The sequence below is a fragment of the Penicillium manginii genome, assembly GCF_028828005.1.
Source record: "Penicillium manginii strain IBT 31320 chromosome Unknown utg000004l:1.0-7231830.0:1.0-7236170.0, whole genome shotgun sequence".
NCBI classification, from domain to species: domain Eukaryota; kingdom Fungi; phylum Ascomycota; class Eurotiomycetes; order Eurotiales; family Aspergillaceae; genus Penicillium; species Penicillium manginii.
In genome coordinates, this window is record NW_026643105.1 from 2,692,607 (window position 1) to 2,713,556 (window position 20,950).

A 20,950-nucleotide genomic window follows, 5' to 3' on the forward strand; every position below is an offset into this window, starting at 1 on the left:
CATTCCCAGATTACCGAAGCGATACTTCAGCGCAGTTTATTTCTTCCAAACCATTAATCGGGAGATACTAGAAAGGTTCAAGTTCCCACACACACCTTAGGTTTGATACGGGTAAATCCTGGAGATTGTTGTTCCCGGGCCGCGGGCCGTTGGCCGCTAACGTTAGGATCATCTGAAAACAAGCACCAAATCTGACGATCGATCATCTCTGTGTATTGTGTGTTGTATATTAGATGTGAGACGTGATCGGGATCTGATAATCTCTCGCAACATTTAGTCAATGCGATACATATGTAGATACATAATGCGACCGTGCCGAATCAGAGATTGCCTTGATAGACCTGCATAATGCAATGAATCCAATCGGAGACAACCCCAGTCACTCGGCGGAGTACATGATTCGTAAGGTATGGTGGGGAGCACTCTTCCTCGTCATCATCAAACTACTCAGTACGGAGCAAAGATCTTGCCAGAATCTAGAATCCTCATGCTCCGCACATATGGCGTTGACAGCCAACTTAAAACAACGACCTAGAATGTACGTACCAATGGCCATATCATCTACTCCACCGCATTGGCCAGGCCTAGGCGACGTAAGAGTCAACGAAAGTCCGTAGTGGGCCCTGGCCCCCTTTTCCTTGTTATTTTTTTTCCCTCCGTCGCTGGAGTTATCTGGGCTAGCGAAGACAAGCCTTTAGGGGTGGGCAGTGAAAATAGAAGTCTGTGGCTGTACACAGGATGGAGTATATTAGTATCAGATTAGGCGCGCCATTGAACCGTGAAACCGCGACCAAATGCAGTGAACAATGGCAAGATTATTCTGTGGTAATACAGAGGTACACAATACACAGTGCACAGTACACCAAGCGTACTAATACTGCGCCGAGGATGCAACGGTACCTTGGAACGGTCGGGGCCACTTCGGTGATTCGCTGACTGGCGTGGCGAGTGAACACAGCCGACATCATGAGTCCTAGTATTGGCATAGGATATCATTTCTGATGATTATCCAGAGTATGCTATTTATTATTTAGTATTTACTACTACTAGTATTGTGTAGATATACCGAGAGAGTGTGTCTAGGCTACCTGGTAATAACAGCCCTGAAGGGCCCAGATTCAGGGGACTATTACGTAGTAAGCTTGAATCTGGCAGTGCAAAATCTGCCAAAGCGGAAGAGCCCCGATTCCCCTTTCCGAATGGGTGCAATGTTTGGTTGTTTCCCAATTTTATATCGCCGCAAGGGAGATGCCCGCATCCAGGGATATGCACAACTGCAAGCGGTTCCCCAGACAAAGAAATTAGCAGAGATACAGAGATACACAGTAAATAGTACGGACTTTGGTGTCCAGAGCGCTAAGAGAGTCTAACGCATGCATCTATTAATACGACTAGGAATGCGGATACCATCCATACACATCGTAATTGTGTACGGAGTACTCCACTCAACTCGATTCCCCCCCAAAGCAGGTTCCGTTCCCACTCTTCCCACACACTCAACCACCTTCGCCCATGGCTCCCGACTAGATTCGGTGCTGTGTCTTGTCTTGGGTTGCTCTTCTTCACTTCTCTTCAATTTCTCGTTTCTTTTCTTCTTTCAACTATCCCCGGTGTTTGGATGCTCGTGATCATCTCCCCCTGAGGCGACCACCACAACGTTCGTATCACCCTCCTTAAAACACGTCCAACTCGAATCCCCCGTCACTCGTTCTTCGGTCCTTCGATTTCAATCTTGAATCCTTCCTCCCTTCCGACTTCCAGCAATCCGAAGCCTGCGTGTGTGTACCCCGAGACCTCCAGAGTCCCGGGCCCGACCTTTCGCCCCGTCTGACAGGTGTGAACCTGCGGAGGATTCACTCCTCACAACCGCCCATAAGCTTCCTGGACCCTTCCTTGTCGTGATTCCCCGTGTCTCTCGCCAAAATGTCGTCCAACGTAAAGCGAGCCAGCAGTGCCGCGAGCGCCACGAACGCCGACACGGCTTCCAGCGCCTCCGAGACCCCGGTCCCATCGACCACTGCTGCTGATTCCACGACAACTACGTCCAAGGAATCGACTACAACAACTTCTTCCTCTAGCGAAGCACCGACCACGAGTTCCACCTCCAAGTCCACCACGACTACTTCGTCCTCGAGCGAGCCGACCACATCAACGACTTCATCGACTTCATCGACTTCCTCATCGGAATCTTCCTCTACCCTGGCTCCCTCCACAACTTCTGATTCGACGTCAACAACATCAACCTCCCATCACACTACCGCCACACCCACTGTTGTCACGACGACCTCTAGTAGCAGCAATGGCGAGCAAACCGTCATTGTGGTCACCCAATTTCAGACCGAGTCAGGAACAGCGACTGGCAGTTCAACCAGTGCGACCGGCACCGGTACCGACTCGCCCTCCTTGTCCGGCACCAGTGCAGCCTCTGGATCAGGCGGTCTCTCTGATAGCGGTAAGATTGCTGTGGCCGTCGTCGTTCCCGTCGTCTCCGTCGCCTTGATTATCCTCGCCGCAATCTTCTTCTGGCGCAAGCGCAAGGCCAACAAGGCCGCCGAGGAGGAGCGCCGCAAGGAAGTCGAAGAGTATGGCTTCAACCCGAACAACGACCCGACCCTCCCCGGCATGATGGCAGCGGGTGGCAGCGTCGCCCCCAAGGACGACACCTCTTCTGGATATCGCGGTTGGGGCACCACCTCCGCCGGCCGCAAGGCCTCGACCAATCTCTCCAGCGGCATGGGCGGCCTGGCCATGTCCGAAGGCAGCGGTGCTGGTGGAGCCTATCACCACAACGCGACTCCCAGCGAAGGCACTGTGCAATACTCTGACGGCCGTCCCGACTCCGGCGAAGTGGAACCCATCGGTGTGCTGGGCTCGGCTCCCGTTGCTGCTAACAACCGTAACGGCGATATTCACCGCGGACCATCGAATGCTTCTTCCGCCTACTCTGCTGCTAACCGCTCCGAGGCTTCGGAGGAGAGCCACATGTCTGCCGCGCACCCATCGGGAGGATACTACAACGATAACCCGTACTATGGTGAAATGACTGGTCACGGTGCCTACGGCATTGACGACTACCAGCCTGTCATTCGGGATGTGCAAGCGCGCCGGAACACGCGCATCGAGAACCCTGGCGTGTACCCGCGCCAGGGTAATGCGGGCATTGCGCAGAACTTTTAGAAAGAAAAAAGAAAAAAAGGAAAGCTTCTGTGCAGTGCACTATCTCTCTTCCTTCCTCTCTGCTTTGCCCAGCCTTCTGTACCGCATTTTCTGTTGCATCTTATTACAGCCACACCATTTCCACGACATGATTGCGCGACAAAAGTTCGGCTTCCCCCCCAAACCACACATTCCGTTCTCGCATACAATGGCAATACATATACACACCCACACTCCCTTTTCCTAGGTCCGATTCGATTTCCATCTTTCTATCTTTTGTTTGTTTTAAAACCCCACCGCCGATTCCACTCCTTAGCGGGGCCGCCTTTGTGACTTTTGGCCCAGTCCCTCCGTGTCTTTATCTTCGATATCGATTTTTGTCTAGATTCCCGGCGTGATGGACATTCGCTTCGCCATATGTTTATTCGATACTGTACTTCTCTTGATCTGTCTGACCTCTCTTACATTTACTCTACCTTTGTTTCCTTTTTTTTCTTCTATTTTCTCTTTCCGTTTCTTTACTTGGCCCCCTCCCCCCCCTCAATCGTCTTGATTTTGTGTCACTTTTTTTCACTTCTTTATCTTTTTCGCGGGGTGCATTCATCTTGCGAATCAGACCATTTTCTCCCTCTACGTAATCGGTTCTGTCGGATTTGATCCCCCCATCTCCGTTTGCCATTTTTCTTTTTTCTTCATCTGATATATCCCCCGCACAACTCTGTTTCACATTACACAATTCTATGTTTGTTCGAGTCAAATCAAATCAAGTCAAGGTCTTTGTTTCTTTCTTGTTTCTTTCTGTTTCCTCTGATTGTTCTAAACGTGCTCTGCTCTGCTATGCTCTGATATGCCCTACTCTGTTCCGGTTTGTTATGGCTTGATTTGACTTGTTTCTCTTTTGGGCCTGACTGTACAGTGTGCCGAATTTTTGTCGGATTCAGTTTTGTCCATTGGGCTGGGCATTTTTTGTTTTATAGTGTTTGTCTTCAATTGACTTCACGATGGTATAGATTTTGGCTGTAAATTGTAGATTGTAAATTCTAAATTGTAGACGGTAACGTAGAGTGAAGTTGGACCTGCTGTAGACTCAGTACTAAGGTACATTGCAGACCCAGCCCTGGTTTTCGGGTTTGGTCACGGTACTAGTATACTAGCACATAGTAGTCATAACTAGAACAAACCCGATCTTCTAGAATCCAATGGGGATGTCAAAGTCAATACCATGAACTGGAGTGGAAGTGACGCATTTTCACTGATAATCGTGGACGGCTCAGCTGATTAACTCAACGATTCCGCCACGCTTATCTTAACAATTTGAAGTCAATAGTGAGCAGAACGAACAGATATTCTCGTATCGAATGATCAGATAATACTGGTAATCGTACAGGAAGTCATATATGTAGGGCCAATCCACAGAGGGTTAAACAGCCAATACTAGTTAGTATCTAGCCCTCACCCCAACGCCTCAGATGAATGTAGCCACAGCTCCATCGCGAGACCGAGCAATACAGATATAAAGTATTACAGCCAACATGACAGCCAACATGATAGATGATTTATCCGCGGTGACAGTAAATATACCAACACTTCGGTCATGCTTTCTCTGATGGTATAATTCCTCAGACTGTCTTCGCCCCGTCACTGCAGATCATAGTCATAAATCGGCAATTAGCGCCAGTAAGCAATATTAAGCAGAAGCCCACCTGATTCATAAAGCCAATAGTACTAGTACTTTGGGCGCAGAGGCGCCGGCTGGGCGCTCAGGCCTGTGTATGTACTCCACGAGATCCCCTGACGCGCGCTAGTGGGTTAGGCTTGGTATGAATTGGGTGATGAACGTGATAAGTGGTATTTGGTTAGAGAAGATAATGTAGAGTAAATATGATGGGGGCTATTAAAAAATACTACTTAATTAAGTACTAGTAGATGCTTAATACGAATACGGATAGGTGGTAAATTGTAAATACTAAGTGCCTAGTAGGTACCTAGGTACTCAATATAAATGATACTAGTACCTAGGTAGGTGCTGCAGTGTGCATAGATCCAATATCACACTGTGATACCCGGTGGTTCACTGGAAAGTGCTATATGCATGTTAGTAGAAGAACAGCTTCACGAACTGGCCTGTTCTTTTCCAATGTAGTCAAGTGTCACCAATACTAATACTAATAATATTAACACCGGAATATTAATGTTAATAATAAAAGGGACTAATCATGATGCCCCACTGAAGTAGTCAGCAAGCAACGTGCTCCGGCTGGAAGCGGTGATTGGCACCCGCCAAAGCTCCCCACTGAACGACTTTAGTTCCTCCGCGATCCCTCCAGGTCTACTTTTGATAGGGTACTCTCGGCTGTCCCCAGGAACATCCCATCTGATCCCCCCCCCTCGTTAATCCCGTACTCTTGTACTTTCGAGTGTTCACGGTCTTATCTATTCATCTCACTTACAGCTCCTTCTCTCTGTTCTGCCGTCTGTTCGTTCCCGACTACCCGAGCGGTGTCCACCAAAGCAACCTCCAATCCCCCGCGTTCATGTACCGGCAACGGGCTTCAACTACTATCAACCTCCCTGTCGTACAGTGACACTGCGCGTCTGTCCCACTCCTATTACTTCCGTCCCCACCTTATTGCGCTGGCCCCTCCCTCGACTCGAGGTTTCCCTGGACCTTGTCTGGCCACGCCACGTCCTGCCCGGCATTCTTTTCTTCTCATCTTTCCTCTTCTCTTTCCTTCCCTCATCTCCTTCTCTCTCTCTCCCTCCAACCCTTGCGCTTTTCAACAATTGATTCCCGAGGCCTGATTTTTTACATTACACCCCCCCCCCCCCAATCACTGCCTCTAGGAGATCGTTGGCGCTCTCAGCCTGAGAGCTTGCGAACATGTGAGTACCCCTCTAGCGCAATCGCCGTACCACGAAACAGAAAACTAACCATACATGCAGGAAATTCGGAAAGCAGATTCAGCGCCGGCAGCTTGATCTCCCCGAATATGCGGCCAGCTTTGTAAACTACAAAGCTTTAAAAAAGGTGGGTGCACATTGCTGACATCATATGGATGACAACAATACAACTGCACTTTCATTGGAGGCACCGCTGACCCTTCTGCAGCTGATCAAGCAGCTCAGTGCCACACCAACTATCCCTGCACAGAGAACCGCCGAGGAAATTGCCCAGGATGGCACTTTGGATCCCCAGGCTGCCCTCCGCGCAAACAAGGAAGTCTTCTTCTTCCGCTTGGTAAGTTCTAGACAGTTCCAATGAGCTAGCCCGCAAGTGTATACTAATAAGCGCGCTATAGGAACGCGAGATCGAGAAGGTTAATGCCTTTTACCTCCAAAAAGAATCAGAGGTAGGCTGGTCCAGACCTTCCCTGTTGAAAGTAGAATGCATCAAACTGACAGATATTTATCTAGTTCTCGCTACGACTTAAAACATTAGTCGACAAGAAGCGCGTGGTCCAAACCCGGACCGTCTCCAACTCCAAGGCCCCCTCAAATTTCGTGGCTCTCTTTGAGGGCCTCCAGCAGTTTGATGGCGACTTAAACAAACTACAGCAATTCGTGGAGATCAACGAAACCGGCGTGTCCAAGATTTTGAAGAAATGGGATAAAACCTCCAAGTCCCGCATGAAGGAGCTCTACCTACACCGCGCAGTCGAAGTACAACCGTGTTTCAACAGAGAGGTCCTCCGTGATCTCGCAGACCGAGCGACGACGGCTAGGTTGGAGCTGGAGGCGTGGGCGGAGGGGAGAGAACTTGCAGTTTGACACGTCTCGGCCTTCAGATCGCCCGGCGCTTACATTTGGTTCTGAGGAGGAGGAGTTGGACCAGCAAGTCCTGCAGTCTGCTTCAACTGGCAATCTTCAAAACTTGCGCGAGTGGTTGGTGAGGCTGGCTTCTTCTGCGGACGCTCGTGACCGGGCGACTCGGACTTTCCTGACCGCTATCAATGGCTTCTCGGACGATGTCCTTGCTCTGCTTCTGGAGAGTGGACTAGTTGATATCCACGCAGAAGATGATATCAACGAGCGAAATTGTCTGCACGAGGCGACCATCTCCGGGCGAGACTTTGTTTTCAAGGCCGGACTGGCAGCCGAGGTCGACATCTCTCGCTCGGATGTATATGGGCGGATCCCTCTGCATTATGCCTGCAGGAATGGCAGAGCGGAGATGGTGCGGGAGCTGCTGGCTGCGGGACCGCATACGGTCGATATGATGGACCACGATAACTTCACTCCTTTGATCCACAGTATTGTCAAGGGCCAACTAGCGTGTGCTGAGCAAGTGCTGAAAAGCAACGCTCGTATTGATCCGACCTCCGAGTCGGATCACATTCCCCTCAATCTTGCCTGCCAACACGGCTCTCTCCCGATCGTCAAGATGCTCCTTGAGCGTAAGGCGCAGGTTTTGCCAGATGCAGAGGGCCTCTATCCTCAACATATGGTTGCGCGCGCCTCGCAATCACCAGAGCTTCTTTTGCTTTTGAAGCACCACGGAGCCGACCTTGATCAACGAGACAAGCTATACCAGTGGACGCCGCTGTTTCACGCGGCGAGCGAAGGCTGTGTACCATGCTTGCGCACATTACTGGAAGTTGGAGTGGATGCAAAGGTTGCAGACGAGAAGGGCCTCTCAGCTATGTACTACGCAGCTTGGGAGGGGCATCTTGAGTGCATGCTCCTGCTCTGGGCCCAGCCTTCCCAAAACCCCACGTCGCGGGGTCCACTCGATATCTTGAATGGTATACAGTTCCAGGACCCCATGGTAGAGGACAGCAGTGCCTCTAGACGTGCCAGTGAGGCCGAGATGGACATGGCTGATGGCATTCCCGACCTCGAACTCCCCCCTCCTATTATTCCTCTCCGACGGTACGGCCACAACTTCCTCGACAAGAAGGTGTTTGTGCAACTTCTTTTCGACCAAGGTACGCCTGGCTCGATTACATTTGACCAGTCAGGTCGTCATCCTGCCGCCCGCCTGACAATCTCCTCCAAACTCTCCGACCTTATCCCTCGCACAATTGTACTACCAATTCAAGAAGACTCTCGCTCAATATCCTTCCACGTTGACAAATTGGACACCTTCACTGTGGACTTTGAGATTTTCCCTACCTTTGGTTCCAAAGTCATTGCCAAGAGCGTGGCTTTGCCGATCAATTTCCGCGCTGAGCAGTCTAGCACCGGATCTTGCTGCTTACCACTCTTCGACCCTCGCCTGCGGAGCATCGGTCAGCTGCGGTTCAACTTTCAGGTCATTAAGCCATACCACGGCGACCCCTTGGAAATTACGCACTTCGCGACATACTGGAAGGCCACGAGCGCACTGGACTCTGAGCACAATGGCTTTGTCACTGGCTCTAGTTTGTCAGGTGATTATGTGCAGCTCTTTATCCAATTGACCCGGGACCGTGTGCCGGTACTATACCCTCAATTCACGATCGACCACCACGGCATTGACATCCCAGTTTCGCAATTATCGTACGCTCAGTTCCAGAGGATTGGCCTCGAACGAGGTGCCAACCCTAGTGAAGTCGCCGAGTACCTGCAGACCAAGGCGGCTGGCAATATGCCACAAGCCCACCGCATCTTGGCGGCATCCTTTATGTCTCTTCGCGATGTCCTGCGTGACTTGCCCATCGCCCTCAATGTCAACCTCTCCATTCTCTACCCGTCTGCCGCCGACGAGAAGGCGTTGGAAATGAACTCTCTGGCCGATGTCAACAGCTTTGCTGACCGAATTCTGACCGAAGTCTTCGACCACGCCCGTGTGGCCCGCGAGACGAACCCCGACTTTATGCGTTCCGTCGTGTTTACCTCCTATAATGCAAACATCTGTACCGCGTTGAACTGGAAGCAACCGAACTGTAAGTTTGACCATACCCCCATCGCCCCGCGAGACATCCGTTTACTGACTAACAACTCCCCCAGACCCGGTGCTCCTGTGCAACGACCTCGGACAGATCCGTGACCTGGCTCGTCGCAACGTGGACTCCATGCCTCACGTGGACAGCAGCGGACGGGACTCAATGTCAATCAAGGAATCAGCCCGGATAGCCCAAAGCAACAACTTTATGGGCATAATCTGCCGGTCCAGCCTATTGGTACGTCTTCATTACTCGTTAGCCCTCGCGCAATCATCACCACTAACACGACTTAGAATGTTGTTCCCGCCCTCGTGGAAACAATCAAAGAACTTGGCCTCGTCTTGGTCGCCGATACCTCTGACGAAACGGGGCATCCGGAAGGCGAGGCTCCCCCCGTCACCAGCGCACTGGGCGTGGCGGACTGGGCATACCGGATGCCAGACGGTGTAAACGGCGTGATGAAAGCAAACGGGATCTTGAGATTCAACGATATGATCGACATGTAACCCCCAACCCAACCACAAACACCCTTACTTAACTTACCTTATTACTTTTACTCTACCTACCTCACCTTATGTCTACACACGCTTGCCTGCTTGCCTTGTCTTTCCCATCTAGCATGCCAATCTTGCATCACCATCTATGCCCCCTTTTCTTTATTTACGAGACGAAGACTACGAGAATCAAGTAGCTATGCTATGTCTGTTTGCGATTGTGATTGTGATTGTGATTCCTGATCTGGTTTTGCTAGCGTGGCATTGATTGATATCTTATATAGAACGGGAATATGATGGCTCTGCCCGTAGCCGTGGCTATGTGGCTCTTACTTTCTACGAGGTACTTCTAGTACTCTATCAGATATTATCATTAAGGGTTTCAAGGCTACCCACTTACCTAGGAAGGAATGGCACATATGATAACCCATCCCATCCCTTCCCTTCCTTCTAGATCGATTCAGATCCGTAGATTGAGCGGGGACGATCCTCAGACCGGATTTGAATTAGATGAGACCTTCTATCTATATAATATACAATTCCAACATCGCTATGCTCTATACTCCAATCTTTCCAAAATCCCCAGGAAAAAAGAAAACAAATCCCTCCGCACCATCTCTCCAAATATTACACAAAAATAGGACCAACGCAAGCCAATCCAAGCAAACCAGACCAGAAAGCCGATCACACTTCAACCAGCCTCCCTACGAGCTCTTCGGCGCCCGCTTCCCAATATCCCACCCCCATCGCCGCAAAACCTTCACAACCTTCGGCGTCACAGCCGCCGTCAACGGAACCCGCACGAAGATGAGCAGACTCTTGTGAATAGCGTACGCAAAGACTAGCTGGGTCCAAATACCTGAGTACAAATGGTTAGCTAGGCATGTTCCAGCACGGGCGTGGCGTGGCGTGGCGTGGCCTGTGGTAGGGTAGGATATATACGTACTCGCTTCCTCGGCCTTGGCTACAACAGCGTTCTCATCCGCACCAAGCGCATCGCTCTCGCTCTCACCTTCCTTCTCCCCATCCTTGTCCCCAGAAGCGGACTCAGACTCAGAGCTGGAAGAAGAACCGGGCCAAAGAGGGCCCAGGGCACCCTTTAGATAACCCAGAATAACGTGCTCGAAGTGCCCGATTCGATCGACGCCTAGGAGGCGCACGGCTGCGAAGCAGAAGGGGAAATCTAGGGCGCTGAGCGTGAGATACACGCCTAGTGCGGCCCAGCCGTATTCGCGGGTGAGCTTTTTTAGGCGTGCTGAGAGGCCGCTTGGTTCTTTGGTGCTTTGCGAGTGTTGGCTGTTGCTTTGGCTTTGGCCTTGGCCTGGTCTTTGCGCGTTGGGGTTGGAGTTTGTGGAATTGGGGCGTTTTTGGTATTGGTGTTGGTTGTTCGTGGAGCGGGGGTTGGGGCGCTGGAATGGTTGTGTGTATTTCTTTGGGAGGGTTCGTGTGGTGCTTTGCGCGGTGTTTAGGGAGAATGGGCGGAGGGCGGGCCTTTGTATTTGCGCGCGGAGGAGGGTTGCGCGTGTTGGCGTGAGCCAGCGGGTGAGAGCTGGTGTTGGGCGGAGGGCCATTGTGTTTTTGAGGTTGTGTGGAGGAGGATTTGGGTGGTTGGATTAGGGTGGGATTATAGGTGAGAGTGAGAGTGAGAGTGGGAGGGGTGAGGAGTGTTTGTGACTCGGCGTGGGTGTTGGCTTTTTTTGGGGCGATCCTTTCCGGCGTCGGCGGGTTCGGTCCGTTCGGAGTTAGTCTCGGCCTGCGCGCTTTATGCTTTGCATCCCGGGTTTTATTCTCGAGTCATGGCTCTGTTGGACTTCGGGCTTCTTTTTGCTTCTTTGTGGCTTGGTGCATTAATTCAAGGTTCTGTTCTGTTCAATAGAGTGGCTTTGTTGATGTATAGATCTGTGCTGTGTTACTGCCGATCGAGTCCCTTAGTAAAGGTAGGCTTTCAAGGTATCGAAGAGAACACTCCGTAGTGCTAGTAGATATCGGAGTCCCTATAGAAGGGGCCTAAGAGACGTTAATAATATTATTAGAAGCATTATTATCATGGATGATGCTTATGGTAGTCATAAAATAATTTCGCCTTTTTAGCCTTCTTTGTTTGCTCTTTTCTTTGTCCGGCTCTCTACTTAAACTACTCTTTCCCCCTCTCACAACTTCGTCCGACCTTCAAGTTCTTTCTCACAATTTCAGCTACCTGCCATGTATTTCATATTGTGTATGCTATGTTTCTTTTTGTCTGGATTGTGCCTGGCTCTAACTTCATTTTCCTACTATGTTACAGGCGTGGAACCGGCTGGAAAGACCTTCCTTCGACATCCATGGATATTCACGTAAATACAATGACTTGTCTCAGACCAGCCGTGGAGGTGCAAGACATTTGTATCGGTTCCACTTGACAGTGAAAATTGTATACCAGGGAGGATTTCTGTGCAGTTCTCTTTGTCAAGTGGAAGCGAAATAAGTGTCTTGCACCTCAATAGTTACCTAGGTAGCCTGTATTGGGGAGTAGTGGGGGATCTGTCAAGCTCGGGATGAACGACTAAGCTTTCCATAACTTCCACAAGATTCACATGGGCAACAATATAAACAGTTAATCTCCGAGTCTTCTAGTAGGTAACCCAAACACGAGCGAGGGATATACTACCGCTGGGGGCTTTTTTGGTAGAGTTTCTAAATGGTAGCAACTTGAAGGTGGGAGTGGTGAAGGGTTGAGACTCAAGACGCTCGAGGTGTTCGAAAAATTCAAATAGACAAAGATACCCAATCCAAGCAAAAGCAGCACTTCTGACTCCTTAACACGTTATTGTAAAAACTTGAAGAAATGATAGCTTATAGGATACAAAGATGCGTGGGTGAAGTATACCATAATTTTGAGTTATGCCGTCTGGATGCTTACTCAGCCGACCAAAAACTTTCCCACGCCAACCCCATTGGAACATTCAAGTCCGATCCGATCAACTTCACCACCCACAACCATGTCGCCACGTCTAGCAGGGAAGCTCCTGCAGCTTTCCTCCTCCGTGAGGGCACGGGAGCAATCGCTGCTCCCCCTCATCCCCATTCGAGAATTCGGCATCCGCTCCCTCAACGAGCCCAAACCAAACCGCTTCAACGTCGGCGCCAACCTGCCCGTCCTCGAATCGAGCACGACCGCCGCCCTCCTCCGCAAAGCAAACTCCCTGCCCCTGCGAACCGGCGCAATCGCTACAAAGAAGGGCATGACCGCCATCTTCGACCCGGAGTCCGGAAAGCGCACCGCCTGCACAGTCCTCCAGCTCGACCGTGTCGAGGTCGTCTCGCACAAGACTCGCCAGAAACACGGATACTTCGCCGTCCAGGTTGGCGCGGGCTGGAAACACCCGTCCAACATGACCAAGTCACTGCTCGGCCACTTTGCCGCTAATGGCCTCTCGCCCAAGCGTCATGTCTATGAGTTCCGCGTTAAGAGTGAGGAGGGCCTTTTGCCGGTTGGAGAGAGCATCTACGCCAATTGGTTCCAGGAGGGCCAATTCGTTGACACCAAGTCCAATACGAAGGGTAAGGGCTTTGCTGGTGTTATGAAGAGACACGGCTTCGGTGGTCAGGATCGTTCTCACGGTGTGAGTTTGAAGCATCGTTCCATGGGTTCGTCGGGTCCTGGTCAGGGTGGTGGTTCTCGTGTCTACCCCGGCAAGAAGATGGCCGGAAACATGGGAAACAACCAGAACACCGTGCAGAACCTGAGGATCCTCAAGGTGGACCGTGATAATGGTGTTGTCGTTGTGAGCGGTAGGTTCCCCTTCATCTCCCCTTCCGCGCTGGATGTTTGCAATTTAGCATTTTTACTAACTCTTTCGTCCTCTCTAGGCCATGTTAGCGGACCCAAGGGCTGCGTCGTCCGCATCCAGGATGCTGTTAAGAAGCCCTGGCCCGAGGTTGCCCCTGCTGCTGAGGCCGAAGCTGTGACGGTCTAGTTTAATGGGCTAGGTCGGCAGCTATTGTACTACTACACCACTACACCATTCGCGCAATATTGTTCACTTGAGCGGCGTTTGTATATGATACATTCAAATGATATCCTTTTCTTCTTCAAAGCTCTGCCCCATCACGCCACGCATAGCGTAGACAAGACTGCAAATAAACCCTTCCGTAATGATCCCAAAACGCCAATCCTATGCACAAGCACTCAAATATATTTGTACAGGCTTCTCCTCGCAGCTCTTCATTCCATGGAGCTTCCCCTAATCTAGTCCCGTCGAAAAGGATCATTGCCATCGAGCAGCTGCACAACCGTTCCATCCTCAGTCTCCAAGCTCCACACCTCAGTCCGGAACTAAAACAAGAATATAAAAGTCAGCCTTAAAAAATCCCAAAAAAAAGCCTACTAAAAGCAAGGCCCAGAATAATCCAGAGAAAAGGAAATATAGCACAAAACTCACAAAACTCATCCGATCAGGCCTAACACTCCGAAACCTCATCTTCCCCTGCGCCTTAGTCCCCTTAACCCAAAACGAAATATCAATCCGCCCATGCAACTGATTCATCTCCCCCGAAATCCAAGGAATCTGCTGCGCGAAATAGATCTCATCGCCCAGGATATCGCGCGCCTGCGTCGACGTCCGCAGCGCATAAAGCGTGCTGTTCACGATACTGCTCGAGCTCTTCTGGTAATTGAATATACCCAGCATACCCGCGCCGGTGGCGACGATGAAAATCGGCAGCGAGTATAGCCAGCTGCGGCCTTTATTTAGCGAGGGTAGTTCGCGGTCTGCGCGGCGTTCGAGGATGGGTCCGGCGTTGGGGCCTGGGGCTGGCATGATGGTGCGTCGGGGGGATGGGCGGGGTCCGGACGCGGTGCGGGATTGTTGGATGGTGCGGGTTCCGGCGCGCCGGAGGGCTCGTGGGAAGAGCATGGTGGAGGAGTTGCGTGTGGTGGTGGGGGAATTGGTTGGAGGTTGGAATTGTGTAGATCTCGGGGCGTGGAGCGTCAAGGTGAGGCCGTTGGCGGGTGGTGTGAGAAATTCCCGGCAAACAGGACAAACATCCGGCCGCACCGCTGTTGTTCACATGGAAGTTCCCGACGTCACGGACGCTTAGGCTGCTTCTTAAGCCTCGACTACGGAAAGTTTTTGCTCAACATGGCAGCTGTGAGGCTGCGCAAGGCATTTCGCTATCCCGAGGAATCGGATGATGATCGCGAGGAGCTTGATGAGGAGGAGCAAGACCGCGTGATCCAGCAGTTGCAGCTCCAGAATGAGGCGCGGAATGCGCAGTACAGTGTATGTGATCCATGGGTGTTATATCCACCTCTCACCTCTTTCACAACCCCTCGGGCTCTTTGCACGAACCAAAGAAGGGAATATATACCTACTAGTAGGTACTGACAGCTTCACAGCTCGTGTTTACTGCGATTCCGCTAGTTTCCACTCTGACTTTCTTGCCATCTCTGTTTACCGCGCGGAGCTTCGGCGAAAGACTACTTTCGCTGCTAGGAATACTCTCGCTGCTGGCTACGGCTTATATGATGCGATTAGCTCCCCTGCAACCTGATCGGAAGGGCAAGAAACCCCTCTTACCAGAAAATGAACGCTTGGAAGTTATACGTTCCGCTCTGTTGCCTGTCAACGGTGCAGTATGTATTCTGCTCACTATGATCTATCTCCTGTTCTTGCGGGGAGGTTCCTCCTTTATTATCAGTCCGGTCCTATATTTGATTCCTGGAGGTAAGTCTTCTGAATTTGAAGTCATGTTTAAAAGAAGTTCGTTTGGCTGTGCAGAAGAAACTCAAGCTGATTTCTCGCCCCCTAGTCATGCTTGCGGTTATCTTACTTGCAAAGGATACTATGCTTTCAGTGGACCTTGCAACTCTCAAGGATCTTCAATACGAGTACAAAGGTGCTTAGAATGCTCATCTTTGTTGAGCGGAATCCATTTGAAATTTTTTCATATCGTCGTAATCCTATTACTGGTACAGCAAGGTAGATGTAGCTATGCTGGCAGGGGTATGTGGTAAATGCAGTAAGTCGCTGAAATAATCCATAGGTGGATCTTTTTGAATCATGGATAGTTAGTAGAGAAAAGATGCGTGTCGGTCATCACACGTAGCTCAGAGCAGGGTCGAGGGTCGCTATGAAAGTGTCATCGAGGCGCAGCGAGGGGTCCACGGACAGATTGATTGGCTCGTAGACCTCCTGGGCAATGTCAGCCAGTGCATCGTCGAAATGAAGTCCGTTCTGTTCGGCGATGACCTGCTCAACGACGACAGTCCTGGTCTCATCTAAGGCCTTGCGCACCTCATCAGCGTCGCGCATGAGCTTGTCGAAACGTCGTTCGCGAAAATGGGGCTTCGTGCGCTGGAACTTCTTCATCCATCCGACATTCGACTGACGAAGATCAACGAGCGACTCGACACTTCGTTCATCCGCAACCTTGAGTGTGTCGTGTCCAAGCAATATCTCTTGGGGGATGTATGGCTCCATCATGTTCGCTTTCTTGTTACAGCCGGAACAGCTGCAGATCTTCTTACATTTGGGGCATTCCCAAACGGGAAATTGCATTGCCTGCTCTGGTGGCAGGTCAAAGAGACGGAAAAGACAGCCATAACAGTACTGTGAGTCGCAGGTTGAACAAGGTTTCAGCGTCCAGATAGGTCGATATTTGCAAGTGTGGCAGCGTCCCATCTCACCGGGCTTCTTTTTGACTCTCTTGTCCTTGGCCTGGTTGTTGTTGGTCTTGCGACGCTTTGTTCGACGCCCGTGGATCTCTTCCGACTCAGAGTCACTGGGGGTCGCTGGTTTCACCTCTTTGTTGCAATCGACCCAGGGGCGCACACGGAGTTGCTCTTGGCAAATCTCCGCCACAGACTTTCGAGTCACCGAAGCCCGAACAGCGGAAAGGACAGGATGATCCATCCCGTATCCCTCCTTTGCAATGTGGCTCATGACTTGGAGTCGCCACTTTTCATGGCGGGCTTCGAGGTCTTTCCAACGGAACTGTTCAACCCATTTCAGTTTGGAAATACATTTGCAGCTTCGACCGAAAACATAACAATCCATGCAGATATCATAGGCCTCCTCACCATCAACACATCCCCCACAGGTCAGAAAGCGGTTGAAGATATTACAGCGACAATAGGAACAAGTCACATCGCTAGTGAACTCCAGGTATTCTACTTTCTTCGTCGACGACTCTGCTGAGAAACTTTCAGACAAGAGAATGTCGGTGAACATCTTGAACAAATATTCAAAGTCGTCCCAGAGTGTGTTCACGCTTGGGTGGTTTTGTTCCGGGTCTTGCTCGAGCAGCTTGGAATATTTTTCCAGGCTGTAATAGATGATCGCCTTGTTCTTGTATGACTCTTCCCGGCAAATCGCTCGCGCACGGGAAAGCTCCTCATCCAACGCCCAACGTAGGGTCTCAACGGTCGTTCTATTCCATGCGACCTTCATTGTTCTAGTGCCCCGGTTCCATATCTGCTGCACGGAAAGGGGAGGGACGATAACGAGATCTCCGGGTGTTTGCTCAACCACATATGTTGTGAATGGGGCATTCTTCCAGGACTCGAGCTTTGCGAAGTGGGTTTCAAGGTCCAGATCGTGGCCGAGAACCGACTTCCAGTACTCAGATACAATGGGCCGCTCATGGGTCTCCGTCATTAGCCAGATCGAGGTTCCTGGTCTCATCGTCTTACCACCCTCGGGAGTACCGTCCGATGCTTCCACCATGAGATTTTGGCTCAGGGTACCGCACATTTCCTGGTGTGCTGCAGTGTAGGTTCCTTCATGACCAATGTAGCACATAAGATTCTTTGCGCGCATCTCTTCGGGCAAGCTACTCATGAGATCCCCAGCCTTCGCAATGGGCTTATTGTCTTTAGTTCGAGGTAAGGGTGGCAAATCGGTGTATTTTGAGCCTGGGCCAGCGTAAGATTTGGGAGAGTCGTTGAAATAGAAGAGGAAGGGCGGGATGATCGTTTCCAGCGATTTGTGCCATTCGTCGGGGCAGTCAACATCCTTGAGATAGATCCTCTGGAGATCCCGTCTTGAACCCACGTTGCCTTCGGTGAGCGTGGACATGCTGTTCAAATAATGTGCGATCGAGAACTTTTTGTTTTGTTGGGTAACCAGATCTCGGCAATCTTCTCCTACGGAGCAATATCCTAGTCAGCAATCTGATCAAACACAAGCAGGGGAAGCGAAGAACCTACTTTGGCCTCCCTTTTCCCTCCGCAGCCAATCCGCCGAAAATAAGTTCTGGTTGAGACGGTCCTCGAACCCTTCAATGACCAGAGGTTTTCCGAGTCGAATGACATGGGTGTTGATCAGATTCTCAAGGTCTTCTAGCGGATACTCGTCGACAGAATCGCAGGTTATGCGGGTTGCGAATACAATGTTCTCTTTTGAATTGACAAAGTCGCGGATATCAAGATTGGTTGGGAACGGCGCAAACGCCGTCGTTTGTGCCGCGCGCGCACCTGATTTCATGGCGACAGTGCCGGCGCACGGCTAGGTTGAATCAATTATGGCGATCTTGGTCGGCACTTCGGGGTCGTGGTCGTTTCATGGGGAGATTCGGGGGAGGGGTGCAGCGTGGACGAGACGAGGCGCGTCGCGCTGGAAAGAGTCCACTCAGTGAAGATTGTTGGGAGAGGTCGGACGTATTAGAGAAATTAGAAGTCGGATGAGAGTCGAGAGGATAGTAGAAGGTGCGAGGATAGGAGTGGGAGAAGGCGCAGGGGAAGGGAAATAAGGAAGTAAGGAAGTGTTAAGGTAGTGAAGGAACTGAAGGTGGGGAATGTAGTGAATGGCGTACCTGGCGGCTCCGCGGGAGACTGACCCCTGCCATCTGCCATCTGCTGTACCTACCTTTTCTACTCCATAGTTACTGGTGGCTTTAAGGGTCGCATCTTATTGGTGACTCAATAGTCAACTAACTATTACTGGTACATACTTAGTTACCTACTCATATAGCACCTTTTCTAAATAGACAGGAAAGGGTCTTCAGATAGCCAAAGAAGGTGTCCACTTAGTAGTGCCTCCGAGGCTCTCCAAGTCCAGGCGGTGGGTCCTTTTGCTCGCCCATTTTAAAGTTCACCTTTCCAATTCTTTTTCCTGATTATTCCCTACAGACAATATCATGACTCGGTAGCACCACTCCAGTTCTTTCACTTGAAGCAATTCACCTTTATTACGCCTAATTGCATTTCTCCACACCTCCGCACCTCCCATCTCCTGCCGTGATGCTCTCCTCCGTCTCCGGCTCCCGACTACTCCGACGGTCCCGGCTACCTCAATGCTGGCAAACACAAGGATACAATGGCAGTTCTCGGTACAGCGGTGCCCTATCGACCTTCATTCGCACACAGTCATTGACTACAACCAAGCGGACCCGACCTTCTCCGCTCCAATCGCAATGCACATCATTGCAGATCATCCCGAGGCGCAACGCGCAGGTCCAAACATCCGAGCCCGAGACGCAGAATGCAAACGCAAACCCAGCAACACATTATATCCCCCCGCAGACAGGATTGATCGCATCCCTGCCGAAATCATGGATTCCCTACGCCGAGCTAGTTCGCCTGGATAAGCCTACCGGTACCTACTATCTTTTCTTCCCGACCCTCTTCTCTACACTTCTCGCCGCGCCAATGGCCCCCAATGTCACACCGATACATGTTCTGGGGACGGTTGCGCTTTTCTTCAGTGGTGCTTTGATTATGCGCGGCGCTGGATGTGCAATCAACGACCTTTGGGACAGGAATCTGGATCCTCATGTCGAACGGACCAAATTTCGCCCAATCGCGAGAGGAGCGCTTTCGCCTAAGAAGGCTGTGCTTTTTACCGGTTCGCAGCTGCTAGCTGGACTTGGAGTTCTGGTTTCATTTCCTTCTCAATGCCTTTGGTATGGAATCCCGAGTATGCCTCTTGTCGTGGCATACCCGTTGGCTAAGCGGGTGACCCACTACCCCCAAGCAGTCTTGGGTCTAGCCTTCTCGTGGGGAGCAATTATGGGATTCCCAGCCCTGGGGGTGGATTTGCTTTCTAATAATGATGCATTGATGGCCGCGGGGGCCCTGTATACAAGCTGTGTTGCATGGACTGTCCTCTACGATATGATCTATGCGCACATGGACATCAAGGATGACGTGAAGGCCGGAATCAAGTCCATCGCCCTCCGCCATGACAAGGACACCAAAGCCATTCTGACTGGTCTGGCCACAGTTCAGGTTGGACTTTTGGGAGCAGCCGGTGTTGCTGCGGGATGTGGACCGGTCTTCTTCATTGGCAGCTGCGGCAGTGCCATCCTGTCCCTTGGCCTGATGATCTGGAAAGTTCAGTTGAAGAATGTTCGAAACTGCTGGTGGTGGTTTGTGAACGGGTGTCTTATCACGGGTGGTGGTATCTCGTTGGGTCTTCTTGGCGAGTATGCCGCGCAATACCTGGGTTTGTACAATAGCGATGAAGGGCCTTCCGAGCCCGAGTCAACACTGCAATAGATGTAAAATAGATCATGAATCAACCACCGGGAGATCCAGGTATTCTCGGACTGTGTTCACAATATCTCTCCAGTCCATCATTCCACCCGTCCCCGAGTCTCCGCATGCTAGCGACTTCTCAATGGGAGGAAGAATGGTGACCCAACCTTCCGGATTGGATTCACTCCTGCCCCATTCATCCCGTAGTATCTTCAGTGATTTCTCAGTCACCGGGTGGACATACATCGCCGTGTTCATCGCAGGCGCCAGAAAAACCATTGGCTTTTTAGCCTTGAACCCCAAATCCACCAGACCGGTCGTGTCCCAAGCCCGTAGCACCGATAGTAAGAGATTATCAGCCATACCCACTGTCATCTTAGCCATTGTATTAGCGGACAAGGGCGCTACTAGTAAAATATGTGCCCATTTCCGCAATTCAATGTGAAGAATCGGTGCCCCGCGAACCCAAGGCCTTGCCCATTCATCACTGTCCCTATATATTCCATCAACTCCGGGGGTATTGCGCAAGCTGTCAAGAACTGGCTGTTCGGCGCTTTGAGCCGTCAGAAATCGTTCTGCCGAGTCCGTGACTATTATCCGAATTGAGACATTTGGGTGACGACCGAGGGCTTCTGCGATATTCGGGATTTTGATAGTGGCGACGGAGCCGGAGGCTGCGAGTAGGATGTGGATTTTGTTGTCTTGGAGGTGTTCTTGCGCAGAGAATGGGGGGTCTGAGTGAGGATCCATGGGTATACTACCCCTACAGTGATTATCACTGTTCGAAAGTAGGTGAAAGAGTAGTTGACAGTGTAAGTGAGAGGGAAGTGGGTTGAAGCTTGATGTGGGGCAACGACGTAAGGCCTGCGGCTAACAAGGTATTACTAAACCAACCCAAACCTCCGAGGGCAACTCCGACACCCGCACTTCTATTCCTTCGGTCCTTCACTTCTCCAACTTTACACCCACACAGCCGAAAC

General features: G+C 51.0%; 9 protein-coding genes across 9 annotated transcripts; 5 read left to right on the forward strand and 4 right to left on the reverse strand.

The window, feature by feature from the left end:
* Window positions 1-1,923: 1,923 nt before the first annotated feature.
* On the forward strand, window positions 1,924-3,177 carry N7533_004733 (uncharacterized protein; the record flags this gene model as incomplete). Its single annotated transcript, XM_057101383.1, has 1 exon — window positions 1,924-3,177. The coding sequence occupies one exon, from the start codon at window positions 1,924-1,926 to the stop codon at window positions 3,175-3,177; it is 1,254 nt and encodes a 417-aa protein (XP_056961013.1).
* Window positions 3,178-6,208: 3,031 nt separating this feature from the next.
* phoC (uncharacterized protein) lies at window positions 6,209-9,526 on the forward strand (the record flags this gene model as incomplete). The annotated part of the gene is given in 6 exon segments (XM_057101384.1): window positions 6,209-6,394; window positions 6,456-6,506; window positions 6,571-6,824; window positions 6,841-9,020; window positions 9,085-9,257; window positions 9,314-9,526. 6 exon segments carry the CDS (start codon window positions 6,209-6,211, stop codon window positions 9,524-9,526), a joined length of 3,057 nt encoding a protein of 1,018 aa, XP_056961014.1.
* Window positions 9,527-10,218: 692 nt separating this feature from the next.
* On the reverse strand, window positions 10,219-11,085 carry N7533_004735 (uncharacterized protein; the record flags this gene model as incomplete). The annotated part of the gene is made up of 2 exons (XM_057101385.1): window positions 10,219-10,373; window positions 10,461-11,085. 2 exons carry the CDS (start codon window positions 11,083-11,085, stop codon window positions 10,219-10,221), a joined length of 780 nt encoding a protein of 259 aa, XP_056961015.1.
* A 1,407-nt stretch (window positions 11,086-12,492) lies between these two features.
* Window positions 12,493-13,470, forward strand: N7533_004736 (mitochondrial 54S ribosomal protein uL3m; the record flags this gene model as incomplete). The annotated part of the gene is made up of 1 exon (XM_057101386.1): window positions 12,493-13,470. The coding sequence occupies one exon, from the start codon at window positions 12,493-12,495 to the stop codon at window positions 13,468-13,470; it is 978 nt and encodes a 325-aa protein (XP_056961016.1).
* A 272-nt stretch (window positions 13,471-13,742) lies between these two features.
* N7533_004737 (cytochrome c oxidase assembly factor 1 family protein) lies at window positions 13,743-14,409 on the reverse strand (the record flags this gene model as incomplete). Its single annotated transcript, XM_057101387.1, has 2 exons — window positions 13,743-13,829; window positions 13,936-14,409. The coding sequence occupies 2 exons, from the start codon at window positions 14,407-14,409 to the stop codon at window positions 13,743-13,745; spliced, it is 561 nt and encodes a 186-aa protein (XP_056961017.1).
* Window positions 14,410-14,634: 225 nt separating this feature from the next.
* N7533_004738 (uncharacterized protein) lies at window positions 14,635-15,399 on the forward strand (the record flags this gene model as incomplete). The annotated part of the gene is made up of 3 exons (XM_057101388.1): window positions 14,635-14,775; window positions 14,892-15,219; window positions 15,254-15,399. 3 exons carry the CDS (start codon window positions 14,635-14,637, stop codon window positions 15,397-15,399), a joined length of 615 nt encoding a protein of 204 aa, XP_056961018.1.
* Window positions 15,400-15,591: 192 nt separating this feature from the next.
* On the reverse strand, window positions 15,592-17,979 carry N7533_004739 (putative JmjC domain protein; the record flags this gene model as incomplete). Its single annotated transcript, XM_057101389.1, has 2 exons — window positions 15,592-17,639; window positions 17,703-17,979. 2 exons carry the CDS (start codon window positions 17,977-17,979, stop codon window positions 15,592-15,594), a joined length of 2,325 nt encoding a protein of 774 aa, XP_056961019.1.
* A 755-nt stretch (window positions 17,980-18,734) lies between these two features.
* On the forward strand, window positions 18,735-19,991 carry N7533_004740 (putative para-hydroxybenzoate-polyprenyltransferase Coq2; the record flags this gene model as incomplete). Its single annotated transcript, XM_057101390.1, has 1 exon — window positions 18,735-19,991. One exon carries the CDS (start codon window positions 18,735-18,737, stop codon window positions 19,989-19,991), a length of 1,257 nt encoding a protein of 418 aa, XP_056961020.1.
* Window positions 19,992-20,003: 12 nt separating this feature from the next.
* N7533_004741 (putative flavoprotein) lies at window positions 20,004-20,720 on the reverse strand (the record flags this gene model as incomplete). Its single annotated transcript, XM_057101391.1, has 1 exon — window positions 20,004-20,720. The coding sequence occupies one exon, from the start codon at window positions 20,718-20,720 to the stop codon at window positions 20,004-20,006; it is 717 nt and encodes a 238-aa protein (XP_056961021.1).
* Window positions 20,721-20,950: the final 230 nt, after the last annotated feature.